Below are 18,632 nucleotides of genomic sequence, written 5' to 3'. Positions count from 1 at the left end.
TTCAGTGAACAATTCCATCACTGAAGCGTTGTATACTTCACGTCTTCACCGTTTTGGTTGAACATTTTACCACAGAATATATGAAATTATATATATATTATATATATATTATTTATATTTCATATATTCTGTGATTTTACTATGAAATCTAAAAACATTAAAGTATCTTAGAAGAGCACATTGAACTTAATGATAACGTTATCATATAGTTCAATGGATGAGCATTGCTAATAAGTGATAAGTCATTGATAACGAAAATTACATTCGAGTTCTGTATTCGACCGCATTGTGAAAATTATTGCAAATTGCACTCCAACGACTTAACCCTGCACTCTAAATATCCCGACTTTCGGCCAAATCGTTCGCGTTCAATAATAAAAAATGAAAGGTCTTTTGGCACTGAGGAGAATTCAACATCGGCTGTACACAGATTTCGAATCCTTATGCCACATGATACTCGGACATGGTCCTCCACCAGGTTAGCATATTTTTTTTTCTAGACATCTCTTTAATAGTTATTACTGGTTGAATGAATGCTTGTCCTTTAAGTATAATATTATTAATAATATTTTTTCAGCTCTTTCTTTTACAAGTCCTGCCGAAACACTCAAGCCGACCACCACAGCTCTGACAAATGTTCAGCGGCTTTTTGGAGATTCTATTCTTTGGGCAGTGCCCAAACACAGGCGCACAATTGAGAAAAGACTAAAACGCAAATTTGGTTGTATCGATGATTTTTATAAAATGCTGATACCTCGCACAGATTTACTCACATGTAACCAATGCGGTCATAGTTATCAGAGACGCCATTTGTGTCGTGAGTAATGATAATATGTCCATAACTTTTTTAAATTTATAATATTATGTAGGTATGTTTTTACTTTAGCAAATTGTTACAAGAGGGTTAAGGATGAAACCACAGAGTTTCAGGAAGTGATTGAAAAAGAGTTAGCCTTAGAACCTATTGAACAGGAAGTAGTGGTTCTTTATAAAGGAGAGAAAACCAAGCAACCAGTAGAAGAACATTGGAAAGTAAGACTATTTGTCTATAAAATATTATTAAATTATTAATATACTATTTTATTGTAGGGTAAAAGAATCATTGAACTTAAAAGAGAAAAACCGTCTTGGTTCTGTAGAAACTTATTACAAAGGACTACCATTGGCAACTCTGATTCAAAAGACGTACAACCATCTGAATTAGCTTAAGCCAGTTTTTCTTTTTAGTATAAAGTTGGTTGCAATTTTATTAATTTCCATTCACCTTCATCAATATATTAATTAAATCAAGTAGAATATATTACATTTATAAAAATTAACAAATTAATGTAATAAATTTATATATAAACAATGATTATGGATTGCTATGAACATTTTTAATAGTGTCCAGATAAGCTATCAATTATAGTTTCAGGTTCTTCATCGGGAAAATGACTGCTTACGTGTTCAACTAATTTATCAAACATTTTATCACCTTCAGCTCCCACAATGTATAATTTACATAAAGGACATATACTATGGTTATCTGGCTTTGCACGAACCCCACAAATACAAGCTGTGGTGGAATCAAATGTAGAATTTGTCAATGTTTCTGCATCTCGATACTCTGCTGAAGGCTTTATAACTTTGACTTCTATATTAGAAGAAAAACATGATAAATTAATTTATTTGTATTGGATTAAAATAAATATAAAATAATGAGACTTACCCTCGACAAGTAGATTAAATCTTGAAGTGATATTCAAAATTAAATCATTTTGATCGGCAAGTAAATGTTTAGCTAAGGTTAATTTTTCTTTGTATGCATTGAGTTCAGACAATAACATAGGCCAAGATTCATCATCTGAACTATACTGAAGACTTATTAAATCATCATCTGTATCCTAATAAAAATTTAAAAGTTATGTCATACCTATTATCTAATATTACAAATTACTCTTATAGCCAAATAATAGCTTTAAAATAATAACTTGTATTAAATCTAGAACTTAGACCAATTTAGCAAAGTCAAAACAAAATACACAGGTTTGTGTTGATGAATTTCAAGAATGAAGTATAAAACAATTCTTATAAACAGGTTTTAAAAAACATGAATTAAATAATTTGGTGCTATAAAACTATAAATCAAATTAACGTGGAAAAAATATTAACAGTTTGCAAAAATCTTTGTAATCTTTGTAGTTAATTACAAGTGATGTATACAAGTGGTGTTGAACAGCATATTATACAGAGGTTCAATTTAACGTGGGAAAATGTAGAGATAATTTACTTCATTGGCGTCATATAATATTTTTTGTGGTTATGAGGATTAGTGGGTAAATAATATTTGAAAATTGAACTGGTTGATGAAATAAACTTTGACGTCAGTAATTCAAAATATACTCTATTCAGAATAAGTAAGGGTACAGGGCGGCCGACTTGTGTGAATGGGCATGTGGCTTTGTTCCGAATGCCAAACCTGGTGGGAGAAGAATCTGACCGCCGACCTGTACCTATCTTATTCCAAATAGAGTAAATAATAGTTATTGAAAACAAACAAAAATATATTATGACATACCATAATGCAATTAGAATCCATCTTGAAATCAACATCTGAAAAAAAAATATTTATTGATTTAACAAGATAATTTAAGATAGTAACTATTTTAAAATTATAATTTATATTTGACACTGCCATAGTTCATCTAATGAGATGATTCTTTAATTTGGTTAAGCATAAAAATAATATAAATAAGTAAGTACCTCAAATTCAAATTTTTTTTCAAATATATAACAGATTGAGGTTATTGAAGTTAAAGTTAAAATAAATATTTGTCATCAATATTGAGGTTTAAATCAAAGATTCAGTTGGATCAAAAATTAATAATTATGAAAGACTACTAAATATATAATATCTAGCCATTATGTATATTATCGTGTTCTAAGTAATTTGAGAACAATGGGGTCAAATGGTCAATACTAATGAATGATGATATTATTGAAATATTTTGCTGTTAGAAAAAATGGTTCCAGGAGTATGAAGGGAATTCAAGCAACAAATTATGATTATTTTTGTAATTTGACTATACAGTGAAATAATAAATGTGTTATATCTACCATTCCATAAAATATTTAAATAAACTACAATGGAAACTAAATGAATCGATAAATATCAAATATTAGTCGTAAAAAAACTATAGGTAGTATTATGTATTTTTATCTAATATGGCTAGTGAGATCTGCCACATATAATTACACAGATACCTATTTAATATTATTTTGATAATCAACAAAATTGTTTGCTCGTACCATTATATTTTATATAGTTGTCTATAATAGCTAAAGAGTTCTTCGGCTTGATTTTATCATTTGATTGAACTGCCGGATTATCTAATGATGACAATGTTGTCCACAATGTACGATTTTCATTTGTAACAATTTTTAAATATTCAACCAACTGTTGCTTTTTACAAGATAACTCTTGAATATTAACTTCTGAAGATTTGTTGTTGACTGTTTGACATGTACAGTGGCTTTTTATAGTAACATTTTCTTTTTCGACTATGTCTAATCGAGATTGTAGCCTTTCACAACGTTCTGCCAACATTTGGAGAGCTACACGCAATGCAGCAACTGACCCCGGATCGTCCGTTATTTTACCGCAAATTGTAGAGGACATATTATTCAAATATATTAAACACTGAATATCTTATAAAAATGTAAGTACTAAACAGTATTGTTTTTACAAAAACTATAACTAAATAAAATTAATAAGTTTATATATATGAATTAATATTTAATAACTATTTATTGGGGTTCAACAAAACAGAAAAAAAATTAAGATGTGCATACAAGGTTCAGATACTTGTGCGTATATATTATAAAATAATGTATTTATAAGAACAAAAATAAAGAAATAATTAGTTAAGTATGTTGTTATTTTTTACATGGGTAAAAATAAGTAAAATAATACTGTAGAGTGTAGATTGTAAGCTACATAATCTTATTATTTAAAATTTATTAAGTATTTATCATAGATAAACTTATGTATAAACAATAACACTGGATACTATACTGGAAGTCTGGAAAGTTAATAATTTCCCGTTTATTTAATACTTATCACTGTAAGATACTTTCTGATAAAGTGATAACCTCAATATTGCATATTCAGTTGCCTATGGATTTCTTAGTAGGTATTTCGATAAATACATTTATTTTTCCGGTAGGTATAAGATTCAAGATGTGTTATAAATAAAATAAATTATAATATGATTAAATTCTAATTCTGATTAGTATGTAATTTGAAAATAAGTTATTAAAACATATTCATGCTTCTATTGAATAATATAAAATATAATGTACCTTCTTTACACTTTTAAAAATTACTAAAATGCACTTTATCACCCCATGCAATTTTTTTGATTTTTTTTTTTTTGGAACTTACTCATTTTAATTATTTAAGAACAATGGTGCAATCAGAATTTGTCGGTAGGACTTAGTTTTTAAGTTAAAGCCTTTGGAAGTTGGCAATTTTACATTTTTTACGCATGAGTGCAACGCTATACGTTTATGGTTTATCATGTCTTTTTGTCGTTGTCCGAGCGCAGCACAGCGAGCGAGTGGCAACGCTTGCACATTATGTGCTTTTTAACAACTTAGTTTAACTCTGAGGCCTTTCCAAGGGGGTTTTACCCAGCAAATCTGGGGATATTTTCGATTCGTTCGTCCGAGCGCAGCGCTGATTGTGCAAGACTAGCTGATTATGCAAATTGTGATTTCATCATCATTCTTAAGTCGTTAAAATACGTAAAAAAAAAATTTGAAATTAATTATAGGCGCTGCGTGCGGCATTAAAGTCGTGTGGCGTGCATGCGTATAAACGTAATAACGCAAACTTTGGAATAACGCCTATAACTTCTAAAATAATGGTTTCCGACAAATTCTGATTGCACCATTGTTCTTAAATAGTTAATATAAGCAAGTTCCAAAAGAAAAATCAAAAAATTGACGTGGGGTGGTAAAGTGCATTTGTCCCGAGAAGGTAATAAACACTTCTAATATCATTATTTAATATTTAAGTTACCTTTTCGTACGCATCATATTTTAGACGATTATTGATCACTTTTGGATAATCTGAATTGTTATTGTTTTCGAACGATTTATCTTAGTTTTCAAATAAAATATTTATGTAAGTTAAATATCCTCTAGATTTATAATACTATATCTATATAGGTATAATATTTGAAACTCAAAATGGAAAAAAATTAAAGGTAGGGATTCTAATAGCATAAACTATGTGCGACTCTAGATAATTAATATACATGGCTATAATATAACCATGGGGTTATATTATAAACAAACCAACTAACTTTTCATAACTTATTTTAACTAGGTACTTCTTTTAAAAGGTTATAATCTTAAACGCACGCAAATTGTAGACTTTTGCAGGCGCAATTGAGGTAGGTAAGAACGATATACCTACATTGATAATATGAAGGTAGAATATGCCCATTGCCCACATTTTCCATTTTCCAATAGGTACTCCGGTATAGACGTATAGTCTGATGCGCAACGTTCCGTCATCCATAAATCGAATTTCAACGGACCACGCTGCGTTTTATTGGATCCCGTTCTCCGTCGAAACACATTGGTTTTTAGCGATGGCGAGCCACTTTATAACGCTAAACGCACCACAGTACCCTAAAACCCCATGCTCGTATCCAGACGAAAACGAAGGATGGTCCTTTATTTTTATTTTAAAGGCCCGGCCCGGTCCAATGTCACTATATACGAACCACGACGGTTTTTTGAGGACCCGGCCCTTGCATGTCTTTACAGTAGGAACCTAAAAACAATTTCTGAGATTTTCATCAAAATCAATAGAGTAGTTTTTGAGTATATAAATATAAGCTACAAACATAAATTTGGTTTTAAGATATATTTTCTACAATAAATTGAGGTCTGCATGTAAACGCGACGATTTAAAGCATGCTTTATCTCATTCTGTCCGAGTAACCAATATGGGCATATGGCAACCATTTAAATACAAAAAAAAAATATTAGTTTCTATTATTACTATTATAATAATCTGCATCCAATGACAACCATTTAAAAACAAATTTCCATCGTGAATCTAAATTCTCAAAATCTTTGTTTGAGAACTTCATTAAAATGTGAATTACGGAAAATCCCTTTCTTAATGAGACTCTACATCATAAAACAAAACTAGGTACTGGCCAAATTACATACACATAGCTTCAGCGGCCCGACTAGGCGATGATGATTCAGTCAATCAGGGCAAGTCATTAAGTAATTTTATATAATATAAAGAATAAATATCAATATGACTATATGAGTTAAGTACCTACCTAAGTATGTCTCTGTTAGTAAAAGATCTGTTTAAAATAATTTATATTTTTGTGTAAACAATCATAGTCATATTATAATAAAGGTAGGTAACTAATTAGGTAATGTACAAAATGTTAATTATAGATTTATTATTTATATAACAGCATTTTGGAAACATATATAATATATAAACATAATATTCATATTATATTGAACTATGAAAAAACAATAAGCTCATAAATACCTATCACTTTTATGAGTTTTTTCACACAATTTGAACGATTGTACTCAAATTAAATATTAATATTTCCATTCATAATTTATTTATTTTTTGCATTTTCTGCATCGAATTCAATTACATAATCATTATTGTCGATGATCCTTACGACCGATGAGTGATATGATCTATAATATTTGTCTTTAAGTTTATGACATCCATTGTATACCTCAAAATAGACAGGTGGAATTGGTTCGACTTTAATTTTATCCAATAATAACGATTTACAGTAATCTAGCATGTTTTCGCCTAATAAATGTGTACTGACCGGAGTCATCGTCTTAATCATACAATCGTCCCTCGATGAAGAATTTTGACGAAGAAATTCTAAATAATATCGAACCTAAAAAAAATGTAAATACTATTAATAGTTATATTTGTATTACACTATTACTTATCGATTTAATTATTAATCTATAATTTTAGGAAATTAAATTAGAATATTAATAGCTTATATTATACATTTATTGAAAGTTATTATTTAGTTTATAGACTGAAATCTGAATAAATAATTTTATATGCTATGTCATTCTATGACATTTTTAAAGCACCGTTTCGCTATTAATTATACGTATACAATCAACGGTTTTAACTTAACCTCTGTCGGTAGTAAGAAAGACTTGGGTGTTCTTTTTAATTCAGATCTTAACTTTCACTCCCATATTGAAACGATATGTTGCAAAGCTATAAAAACGCTTGGATTCATAGTGCGTATATCCAAAGAGTTCAATCTATCGTCTTCACTGAAATCCTTATATTGCTCTTTGATCCGATCCATTCTAGAGTAAACATCTATCCTATGGGATCCTTATACAGTAACGGACTTCTGTCAATTAGAACGTATTCAGAGAAAATTCTTATCTTGCGCAGCTTATACGAGTATATTAAAAATAAATCATCCTCCACATGACTATTCATTAGTGATGCAGGAACTTTGTCTCATCTCACTAGCAGACAGGAGAGTTAACGCTAACGTAGAGTTTTTGAATAAGCTGATGGATGGTCGTATTGATGCTCCCTCTCTTCTTTCATCGATAAATATCAAAGTCCCTTCTCGCATTACTAGACACCACGTTCCTTTCGTAGTTCCTGTGTACACTACAAATTATGGGAGAAATAGTCCTTACTACCCTACTCCTTTATAATTCTAATACTTGCCATTATACTTTTATAATTATTGTTATTATTATTTTTTTAAACCAATGTGTGTTATTTGTATTAATTATTTAAATTGTAAATTGTAAAATATATATTATTGTGAAACTGTTGTATAGGGCTCCGCCCGTTAGGCGTTAATAAATAATAAATAAATTTGTAATTAATAATAATATCAATATTCGGCGTATAGTGCAACCAAGTTACGATGACAAGTTTAGCGTATTTAGCCGTCAAGTTTTATTCCATGTTATTATGTTAACTTGGTTACTATATAGAGACAAATAGTGGCCTAACTTTATTTTCTATAAATAATTTAAAATTAATTTGTTTTATTCATTGCACATTATAATTTAAAGTACTTAATTACGCCTCATTATATTATAAACATATTTTATTTTTCACAAAAATATATTTATGTCGATTTTAGTGAAGAACTCATCTCGGGACATCTGAATCGTTCCACATTGCTTTACCACATCACATAATCATCCTTTGCCAAGGTCTTAGATAATACATACTGTATAGAGGTATATACGTATGTCTCGTGTAGTCTGCGCTTGAAGCCGATTTGGTCGCGCCCGTTCGGCTCCGATGAATTTATTGCGCATGCCGCATGCGTCAGAAATGAAAAAGATAGTTCGGGACTACGGACTAAGATATAATAATATCTTATACCCTAGTCAGTGTTCGGGACGGAGTAACATAATTGCGGTCATGTTTTGCGCATGTGCAGTGGTGACATCGGGACCGAACGGGCCAAATCGGCTTCAAGATTTTAAATCATAGCTCTATCCAGTATGTATTATCTAAGGCCAACTCTGGCCAAGGTGTACAAAGCAATAACAACAACAATCCAACAACAGTGATATCTATGTCATTCAATCCATAATATTAGTTATTACAAATTACAAAGCATTTTTGAAGTGTCTACAACTATTTCAAGAAACGTGACATATTTTTTCAAACACTAAAGAGAACTACCTTATTACCTACTACAATTGGAAAGTATATATAGGTGTTATATACTATAATATTACAATAGGTATTACATCTATAAATAGGCCCTGGGTAGACTGAAAAATGTCCAAATAAAAATGTCCAGCGGGCGTAAATAGGAGAATTCAGCTGCATCGGAGATGGGGGGGACTAATGGGTATTTCTGTTGGTTTAAAAGAACTTTTTTTTCAAAAAAGGCCATTCCAGAATACCGAATTTTTATATTTTTGCCACTGAACTATAGTATCCAGAAAAAATATATAATATATACCTAATATATAATTAATTATAATATCTAAAGTACCTGCAAGTCAAATATCCGGAACACAAAAGTCAAATTCAAATATCCAATGAAACCCATAGTAGGATTATTCATATTGATGATATTTTTATGAAGTGGAGTAATTAATTTGTCATTCAAAACATTAATTCCACAACTAGGTTTCAAAAATGGTAATGTAATTTTGTATCCTAAAAAATACAGATAATACTTAACTAATTTTGTAGATTTTTTAATTTCTATGAGCATCTATAATTGATTAAATTACATACATACGTAAAGTTTAAATACTTTTAAATTTTATTAAATTATGCTTGGGTATTGTTTCTGTATTATAGCCATTAAACGAAGGTACATAGTTACATTTGTATCATAATAGCCGGAAGTTCTTTAAAAATAATATTTTTAATGTGTTTACCTGTGCAATAAATTATAGCATCCAAAGTCTGCTTAGTTTTATCTTTAAAACTAACAGATTTTTTAGAAAAATGCTCAACGTCTGGTTTATGTATGACATTTTTTGGAAAATCTTTCCCGATTAATTCAGGCTTATGGTGACTAAAATAAACCTGTAAATGAAAAATGATTTTAAAAAAGAAAATCATAGATTATAGACACATCTACGTATCATAAAATCAACATAGTTTATTATCTTATAAAATATTATAAAGACATAAAGTTAATTGAGCCACGAATCACGATTTAATACCTAAAACCCGGTTCATGGGGTAATTTAAATTGTATTAAATCTCTAGTCTTTATCAATTATTTATTAGAACAATATTTCATGCGAAATAGAAATAATATATAATATTATATCTAGGGCTGGAATTTCGATGCACTTTGCATTGTTTTCCAAAGCTACGAGTAGGTACGGGATGCTCGTTTATAACAATAAATATACGCTTCATATTTTTGAATCAGAATAAGAAGTTTTGATTTTTTAAATAATTTTAGGGTTTTTAAGTTATTTAACACTAAAATACAGATTTATTACGAGTATAAAAGATTATAAACGGTACAGTCCTGCAAAACTTTTTATTAAATTTAATAAAAATTATAATTTTATAATAATAATAACAATTTATAGTTGCATTAATTGCATTATTTTTAATTTATAGGTTATAAAAGCATTTTTTGGGTTTTTATAGGCCATTGCATTCCCAGCCCTAATTATGACTTATAAGCATCCATTTTTATTTCTACAGTTTGTTTTTTTTCTATATCAGCTAACATGATAAAAACTGTGATAACATGAAATGTTTACAAAAATACGAAGCTCTGAATAAAAGGGACATCCACTGACACCAATGATATGTCTATGATATGTTTATGTAGGGTTTATAATAATAATATATATAATATTTTATACAGGGAACATAATATTATCATAATAGATTATAATTATGTCAAAATTGTTAAATGGTACCTAATAATGCTAGTAACTTAATATTTTATTAAATGCCAAAATGCAATGCAATACAATTAAAATAAATTTCTGAAATAATGCAATTTTATCGGCATTTTGAGCGTTGCTAGCGGGTAGGCCTTGTATAAACCCGGGCCTACCTACAAATCTTTTGTTTAAAAATAACTTTTCCAAACAATTTTTTATTTTTAAATTCTAACGAAAAATAAACCTTGGCTACATCTAAGTATATAATTAAAGATTAGGCTTACCCGTAAAAAATATCCAGTTACAAGTTTACAACCATTTGTAAATATTTCTCTAATCTCAAGAAATCAGATTAATTGTTTACCTATTATAGCTATACATATTAATATGGTTAAATCTGAATACTATACAGACGCGTAAATGTACAGAATAAATTATCTGATGACATTTAATTTTATAATGTAGGTAGGCACTTAGGTACTTTTGTAATTATTTATACATTGTACTTGGTTAGTTTGATTCATTTTTATATTTTATGTATCTATACATAACTTATATTAATTAATTTGTAGTTTATACTAATTTATTCTATATAAGGTTATTTGCATTTACCTGATTTGCAATTTTCGATACATCCGAGCAAATATCAACGCCAGAAGGACCACTACCAATTATGAGAACATTCAAATTTGTAAAATGTTCAGGTATCCTATAATTATGACTGTGTATCTGTATGCCATCAAAATCATTATTCCCTGGAATATCTGGGGTATAAGGCAAAGCGTTATGTCCATTACACACCATTACTGCATCAAAGTATTCAGTCTTTGATGTTTTTGTTTTCAAGTCTTCCACTGTCACCTGCCAGTTGTTCGTTAATTTCTCCACTGAAGTCACCAAACTACAAAACTATGATAAAAAATGAAGACCACAATGTAAGCAATTTTTAATGGAATATTACGCTTTAAAATAAATGTACTAAATTATAATAAAAGCTCTATTTAGATAATTATAAGATAATATAATAATATACAGACCCTGTTCAATTTAAATACTTCTATAGCCTCTAGGGGCTAGACAAGCAGTTTTATGTACCAAATAATTTTAGTGTGCTATCCCACATATCCTCACACTCAAGGTTATTGAACACAAACAGACAAATAACAAATATAAATTCTAATGTTTTAATACAAAATCACAAATGGCCACTATACCCATTTCAAATGGGGCTAATTCGTTTTGAGTATACTTATAAGTTATGTAAAGAAATATAGGAATAAGCGTATCATTAGTCATTACCATACTTTAACTTAAATACGTTTATTAATGTAGGTATACTGAATAATGTACATCCTTACTCGAATGTGCTTATTAAGTCCGAAATGTTCAGTAAATTGTTCAATATATTCTTGCACTTGGCAAGATTTCAAAAATGACACATTGTCTAAACCCGTATAAGGAAAGTTTGGAAAATCCATTAATTCTTTTGGTAAATTCGTCCTAAAATGTTTATAGATACAACAAAGTCATTAAATTTAATTAATGTACCAATATACATACAAAAAAAAAATAATAATCAATATACAAACATTAGATTTTGATACATGCTTGTGTGGATTGGCAAACCAAATTCATCGATTCCGGTTCGTTCATCATATACCCAAGTTCCACCCACTCCTTTCGACCTTTCATAAACTATGGGTTCAAAATCATTTTCCAAACATCTTCTAGCTGAAGCCAAACCAGCAACTCCTGCTCCGATTATAGCCACTCTCATACTGTTAAATGTTAATTACGATACTAGATGCAATATTATAACTTATATAGGTATACTATAAGTACAATTATTGAACTTCAATTTTATCTCTGAAATTCGTAAATTATCTATATATTAAAAGAATAAGTATATTTACATAATGTGGTAAATCGTATACTGGATAATTCTATTTTCAAAGAAGACTAATTAATTCAAAAAATTAATAATGTTTTGCAAAGTATATATATATATATCTTTAATTAGAATTTATTTTTAAATTAGTATTTTTTGATAAAAGTATCACTCTGTATACACTATACATATTACATAGTAATATGGTACATAATAAAAGTAATTTAAATTAATTTAAATTTTTACCTAATAATACACCTATCTATTAAAAAAATTATAGTGATCATATAGATGATGGAAATACCTATACGGATTGTTATTACTTATTATAATATCTACTATTACTGGTTATTATAGGGACTTATTAAATTTTATTTTACAATAGGTAATAGGTATTCATAGAAACAAATCTATTATTTTAACAACATTTAACTGGTATAGATATTAAGATATTACCTATATTTTTTATATTATTATAAGTACGTCGTACTAACCCCGTACCTACAATGTGCACAAAAATCAAAATCTAATCAAGTAAAATTATTTTAGAACAGTATATTTTAAAATAAAATTGTTTTTCTTTCTAATTGCTATATATGTTAAAAGTCCATTTTACTGGTGCTTGATATCAGGATATCCATGTAAGAATAGGAGTTTTGGAAGGCAGTGAGGCACACAGCGTATACCTTATAATTTAGTGCATACCATGTAAAAATAGTCAAAGCTGGTCACTAACTAGTTAGTTTTAATTCATATTAACTTTGTAACTTAACTAGTTGAATTTAATGTGTAAAATAGTCTAATCTAACTCGTTAGAAATAAAACTAACTATAGTAATTATTATTATTTATTTTTTCATTCCAAAATTCCAAAAGTTGTTCCTCAATCATGACATTATGGCTATATGCCTATTAGATTATTGGCTCATATATATTATTAATTATTAGTGTTCATAATAATGAACGCACAGGAACCACGGCTTTTCCGCGTAGTCTGTAGAATGTTGATATCTATTATACAGGGTGATTCATTAAGCGTAAAACACTCATTATTTCAAAAAGTATTAATATTTTTGAAAATAATTTTTTATATAATTTCAAGTTGTAAAAAAAACAACGTTTTTATTAAAATATTATATTTTTAAATATTTTTTATCCTTATAATTTTTTAAGTTTTTGACTTTTTGAACGACAACAGAGTTTTAATTTCATATTCCAAAGCAGAATATTTTTCTAAGTATTTTAATACATAAAAATCGAATTTAGGACGAGTAGTCTATGAGTTATAAGTATTTAAAGTTTAGATAAGCGAAGTAGTGGACAAACATTTTGCCACTCCATACCACTCCACTCCGCCCATCTAAACTTTAAATACTTATAACTCATAAACTACTCGTCCTAAATTCGATTTTTATGTATTAAAATACTTTGAAAAATATTCTGCTTTGGAATATGAAATTAAAACTCTGTTGTCGTTCAAAAAAGTCAAAAACTTAAAAAATTTAAGGATAAAAATATTTAAAAATATAATTATTTTATAAAACGATTTTTTTAACAACTAGAAACTATGTAACAAAATATTTTCAAAAACTTTTTGAGATAATGAGTGTTTTACGCTTAATGAATAATCCTGTATAGATATAAATAGTACCTATCATCTATACGGGTGGCTTAATCAGTCAGTGTAGATACGATGTCGAATTTTCGTGGTAGTGTTAACGGTCTTTACGTTTACCCGTTTATCTATATAGGTTTTTTAATCTATAAAAAAAACTAACTTCTAACTTCTACTCTAACTTAAGTTACTATTTTCACCAAACTAACTTCTAACTAACTAAGTTTGAAATTTGGAAAATTTCAGAAACTAACTTATATTCTAACTTAGTTAGGTTTTTTTATTAAAGTAACTTAACTTCAACTAGTTGAAAAAAATGACTAACTTGACCGGCTTTGAAAATAGTACAGGTACCTACTACCTACACTTAATATGCACGTATACACTAGTGTAGGTATTCTGTATTCTGTATTAATATTTATTATAGGTACAAAAGTATCATAATATGACATTTATAAATTAGGTATCTATAACTTATAAGTTAGAAACGTGTAACAAATAATTAATATTGGTTATTACCACAATATGCCAGTTATAAATATATGAACATTGGTATAGTTAATCATTGTTCGTGACCGAGATTATTGCAATTTTTATTTTTGATCAAGTGTTACGACTTCCGAGGTATTAGGTGTACGAAGTATGAACTAAATTTACAGAACTGGGTAACAAAAAATGCAAGTTTGCTAATTTATTTAGTAATAGCTTCGTACTGATGTACTATATAGATTTTCACTAATGAAGCAAGCGGCTTTTTGAAGAGTTAAATCTGATTAGTTTCAATAAAATTTCAACAATCATTGAATGTTTGCATAATTGCATCATTGCCTAAAATTCATAAATGGGCCGAAAACACTACCTACTGCAAGTGCCAAGTAAGCCCTTAATCTTCTTTTATTAAGTATTATATACTCAAACTTTTTACTGTAGATAGGTATATCCTCTGATTTCCTCTCATATACTACTATAAATAAAAAACAAGAGAGGTCCAAAGTATTAAATTCTAATGTTAATTTTTTTTTACCATTCACATATTTTTTTAAAATTGATTAAAATAAAATAAAAACAGTATTTAGTAAAAAAGTATTGCTTATTTAATAGTATATAAAAGTAATTAAAACGCATTTGAGTAACAAAAAATAATAATTATTAATACATTTCAAATTTTGTTGGAGTTAGTTTTATTATGTGTCGTGTTTGTAAAGTAAGACCAACCATATTACCATAATATAGTTCTACAATAATTGTTCGTTTCTTTGTTTGGGCACACTGACAACTGGACATTGTAGCACATTATATTAATTAAAAAATATAATTATTATTTCTTATTTTATTTACATTTTACCATATTATTATCTTTTGAATATTTTACTGTCATGAATATTATGATATAATAATAGTATAATATTATGTATTATGTGATATTGTGATTTGTGTGTATAAAACATAATATGATAAGATAGATATTAGATAATATAAAATAATATTATAGATAAGATAAAACCTGATGGACTTACAAATTAAACGATTGCTGCTAAAATCGAACGAAGGGTAACATTAATAATTATTAATTAATTAATTATAATATGAAATTGTAAGTATATATAAATATTATAACTGTTTAGAGTACCTTTAAGCCCCAACGATAGACTCGCCCTCCGCCAAACGTTGCACAACTATTATAGTCTATAATACGATTACAATGTTTCAGACGAATCGCACAATCAACCGATTATATACCGCATGTATCGTAAAATTTCACAGACATGTTAAATTGACAGGACTTTATATTAGATGATTTTTATATTACACTATAATATAATACTATATATTATATTGCGAATACTCGTGTTCACTATTCACCGCGATGCGCGACTGCCTGCGCTTAGGTTGAGTAGGAACGCCCCGTGATAATATCGAAAACCGCTGTTGCGCTGACCATAATACCAAGTGGCGAGTGATGATGATAAATATTTAATGATGATTATTGATAACATTTAAAACGACCGGATAATTGATAATGTACTTAAATACATCATCGCGATTCCCGGCTACTGCAGAACGTTCGATTCGTCGCGTATACGGTGTATGTTGTAACACTGTTCTAAGTCCTTTTTATGAACAATTAACAATTAACTAACAATTAACAATATGTATTTAGCCAAATGGTTAATAAATTTCAACTTCAGAATACATTGTACCATCATAAGAGGGGGGGGGGGTGACACAATTTTACGAGTTTACTTAAATAGTATATATTCTATAGGTATACCTATTATAGCTAATAATAATATATAACAATTTAAAAGGCACATTCAAACGCTAGTCACAAATTTTTAATCGAGTGTAAATGTGTAGTAAATATTATCGTTGAAGTGGCTGTTTAGCTGATAACATTACCACATTAGGTATAATCAACAAATCACGCACATTATGAATATTTTATTTTTATAGTCCACGCGTGAAAATCAGATATTGTGTGCACTTGATCTTATCGAGTGTTTTGAGAACCTAAACTCTACAGGGTGATTCATCAAAAATACATATTATCTCAAAAATTATTAATGTTGAACAATGTTGAACATGAACATAAATATTTTTTTTTAATTGTAAATACATTTTTTTTTTAGTGGTCTAGAGCCCGGAAACTATGACCATTAGATATTGTAGGGGTTAAGTTAGTAGGGTTGGAACAGTAGTTGATACACGATTGGTTGGCAACACGTGTATGTGAGGCTATTGGTTTTTGCCAATATGAACTCGGGTGGTCACCCATCCGGGAGCTAGTAGCAGCGGCTGTTGTTTCAATGCTTCCTCTCAATCACGTTGCGTGATTGATTTCAGCCACTGAGCCGCGCTGAGTCACTAAAAACATTTATCTAAAGCCCGTTTCACATGGACCACTTTACTAAGTCAAATGGTTTATTTTTACATACAAAAAAAAATTTTTTAAATAATATTTTATTTTTTGTCTATTATTTTTTAAATTAAAAATTTTAATGAGTGTAATGGAACATAATTGTTATTTGTTTATATATTTTTTTATGGGTACCTAATTTACAAATATTTAGATTTTTAATATTATTTTACGACAACCTATATGGCAATATATTTTTTTCATTTTAAATTATTATATTTTTTAATTATATATATAAATATAGGTACAATACACGTTGGTTAGGATTATACTATTATAAGTAGTATAATTCCCGCAAAATATAGTATAACGCATAACTTCACCCATTTATACTTCCAAAGGCTTATGATTTATGAATTATGAATAAAAATACCATTAAAGTAGGAAAAAAAAGCAAAAAATATCTTTAGCAGAGCGTGGTTTCGATCCACGGACCTCTGGGTTATGGGCCCAGCACGCTTCCACTGCGCCACTCTGCTATGGGAGAAAAGAGGCAGAAATAACCATATTTATTTTAAAAAGCCCTTATTTAGGGGTGTAATTTATTTGAAGTTAAATCTTAATTTAGTAAAAAATTTACATATGCTAAAAAATCTCAAAAATAAAAAATTGAATAAAATGGAATTCTTTTTTTTTGCTTGTTTGTAATATATGTAATATTATTATGAATTTTATATTAGTAGATTACTGAATCAACGACGCTGATGTTATACAATGTGTATAGTAATCGAAGAAGAAGGGAATATCAAATTCCAAATACGCAATACAGTTAGAACTCTTAACAATTGTCCACCCTAATAATATATAATTTTTAATAGTATTACATGCCTAGGTGACTTATTGTGGCTAGGGCGCTAGATATGGCACATGATCTTTATCAGTGCCGCAGAAAAGTAGGGGGCACTGTGTGGAAATACTTACCACCCCCGTCCGGAATTTGTTTTATGAACAATAGTGTCTTAAACATAAAGTAACAGGTGATAAGTATTTTAGTTATAGAAACACTAGAGAATAAAAATTAAGTGCCCCCTCAAATAAATTATCTGGCTACGGCACTGAATTCTATATCTGTAGATATTATGCATCTTAGTGAAAATTAAATGATTTACGAGTATAATAAATAAATTAAAAATAATGATAATGTCGGTAACAAAAATTAAAATAACATTTCATTTGTGTTTTTTTCCACAAAATTTTAGTTTATGTAATAGGTACTTTTACTTATTTAAAACAAAAATGTTTAGCAGAGCGTGGTTTCGATCCACGGACCTCTGGGTTATGGGCCCAGCACGCTTCCACTGCGCCACTCTGCTATGAAATAAAAAAGGTAGAAATAACCACATTTATTCTAAAAAGCCCTTTTAGGGGGTGTATTTTTTTTAGTTATAATCTTAAATTCGTAAATAAATACTACTTACCTCAAAAAATAAAGTAATTTAATAAAAATGGAATTCTTAAAATGTTGCTTTATTGTACTACCTATGTTATATTCTTAGGAATTCCAAATTTTATATTAGACAGGTATACTTGAAATTCCCAACGTGGAAAGTTCTAAACCTTCATAATTTTTTTAAACAAAATATTTTTTAAATTTAACGGTATAAATCAAATTTAGCGCCCACGTGAATTTTTCAATTTTTTTTTTCGGAAACCTATGTATTACAATTAGTTAAGAACGATGGTGCAAAAAATAATTTCCGGAAATCATTAGTTTTTATGATATAGCCTTACGAAGTTCACAATTGTCGGTGTTTTTCGCACACGCACAACGCTATTTGT

General features: G+C 28.7%; 3 protein-coding genes and 2 non-coding genes across 7 annotated transcripts; 1 reads left to right on the top strand and 4 right to left on the bottom strand.

Annotated features, from left to right (window-relative positions):
• Positions 1 to 225: 225 nt before the first annotated feature.
• LOC132943908 (large ribosomal subunit protein bL32m) lies at positions 226 to 1,354 on the top strand. The gene is made up of 4 exons (XM_061013054.1): positions 226 to 478; positions 578 to 817; positions 887 to 1,032; positions 1,090 to 1,354. Exons 1-4 carry the CDS (start codon positions 382 to 384, stop codon positions 1,207 to 1,209), a joined length of 603 nt encoding a protein of 200 aa, XP_060869037.1. The 5' UTR covers positions 226 to 381; the 3' UTR covers positions 1,210 to 1,354.
• LOC132943907 (uncharacterized) lies at positions 1,342 to 5,820 on the bottom strand. Its single transcript, XM_061013053.1, has 4 exons — positions 3,289 to 5,820; positions 2,558 to 2,592; positions 1,709 to 1,883; positions 1,342 to 1,633 (listed from the first exon to the last, which is right to left on the bottom strand). Exons 1-4 carry the CDS (start codon positions 3,656 to 3,658, stop codon positions 1,377 to 1,379), a joined length of 837 nt encoding a protein of 278 aa, XP_060869036.1. The 5' UTR covers positions 3,659 to 5,820; the 3' UTR covers positions 1,342 to 1,376.
• A 639-nt stretch (positions 5,821 to 6,459) lies between these two features.
• Positions 6,460 to 15,890, bottom strand: LOC132943905 (senecionine N-oxygenase-like). 3 transcript variants are annotated; one of them, XM_061013050.1, is made up of 7 exons: positions 15,567 to 15,890; positions 12,024 to 12,300; positions 11,793 to 11,934; positions 11,047 to 11,343; positions 9,457 to 9,607; positions 9,063 to 9,229; positions 6,460 to 6,947 (listed from the first exon to the last, which is right to left on the bottom strand). In XM_061013050.1, exons 2-7 carry the CDS (start codon positions 12,209 to 12,211, stop codon positions 6,648 to 6,650), a joined length of 1,245 nt encoding a protein of 414 aa, XP_060869033.1. In that variant the 5' UTR covers positions 12,212 to 12,300; positions 15,567 to 15,890; the 3' UTR covers positions 6,460 to 6,647. The 3 variants fall into 3 exon arrangements, with proteins under 3 accessions (XP_060869033.1, XP_060869031.1, XP_060869034.1); XM_061013048.1 differs by having other exon boundaries at positions 12,024 to 12,212; positions 15,567 to 15,889; XM_061013051.1 differs by lacking the exon at positions 12,024 to 12,300 and having other exon boundaries at positions 15,567 to 15,889.
• A 1,370-nt stretch (positions 15,891 to 17,260) lies between these two features.
• Trnam-cau (transfer RNA methionine (anticodon CAU)) lies at positions 17,261 to 17,332 on the bottom strand. Its single transcript has one exon. It is a non-coding gene; the product is annotated as a tRNA-Met (tRNA).
• A 762-nt stretch (positions 17,333 to 18,094) lies between these two features.
• On the bottom strand, positions 18,095 to 18,166 carry Trnam-cau (transfer RNA methionine (anticodon CAU)). Its single transcript has one exon. It is a non-coding gene; the product is annotated as a tRNA-Met (tRNA).
• Between the last annotated feature and the right edge of the window lie 466 nt (positions 18,167 to 18,632).

This window comes from Metopolophium dirhodum, chromosome 4 (genome assembly GCF_019925205.1).
Source record: "Metopolophium dirhodum isolate CAU chromosome 4, ASM1992520v1, whole genome shotgun sequence".
Classification (NCBI taxonomy): Eukaryota; Metazoa; Arthropoda; class Insecta; order Hemiptera; family Aphididae; genus Metopolophium; species Metopolophium dirhodum.
Note: the sequence above shows the minus strand (reverse complement) of the source record. Positions and strands in the feature narration are given on the sequence as shown.

Excerpts from the sequence above, each read along its gene's own strand:
- LOC132943908 (XM_061013054.1), top strand. The coding sequence starts at position 382 with ATGAAAGGTCTTTTGGCACTGAGGAGAATTCAACATCGGCTGTACACA. Across the intron at positions 479-577 it reads CGGACATGGTCCTCCACCAG|CTCTTTCTTTTACAAGTCCT; the intron begins GTTAGCATATTT and ends ATATTTTTTCAG. Across the intron at positions 1,033-1,089 it reads CAGTAGAAGAACATTGGAAA|GGTAAAAGAATCATTGAACT; the intron begins GTAAGACTATTT and ends ATTTTATTGTAG.
- LOC132943907 (XM_061013053.1), bottom strand. The coding sequence starts at position 3,658 with ATGTCCTCTACAATTTGCGGTAAAATAACGGACGATCCGGGGTCAGTT. Across the intron at positions 2,593-3,288 it reads CAACTATATAAAATATAATG|ATGTTGATTTCAAGATGGAT; the intron begins GTACGAGCAAAC and ends TTTTTTTTTCAG. Across the intron at positions 1,634-1,708 it reads ATTTAATCTACTTGTCGAGG|AAGTCAAAGTTATAAAGCCT; the intron begins GTAAGTCTCATT and ends CTTCTAATATAG.
- LOC132943905 (XM_061013050.1), bottom strand. The coding sequence starts at position 12,211 with ATGAGAGTGGCTATAATCGGAGCAGGAGTTGCTGGTTTGGCTTCAGCT. Across the intron at positions 11,935-12,023 it reads AGCATGTATCAAAATCTAAT|GACGAATTTACCAAAAGAAT; the intron begins GTTTGTATATTG and ends TAAACATTTTAG. Across the intron at positions 11,344-11,792 it reads GACTTAATAAGCACATTCGA|TTTTGTAGTTTGGTGACTTC; the intron begins GTAAGGATGTAC and ends TTTTTATCATAG.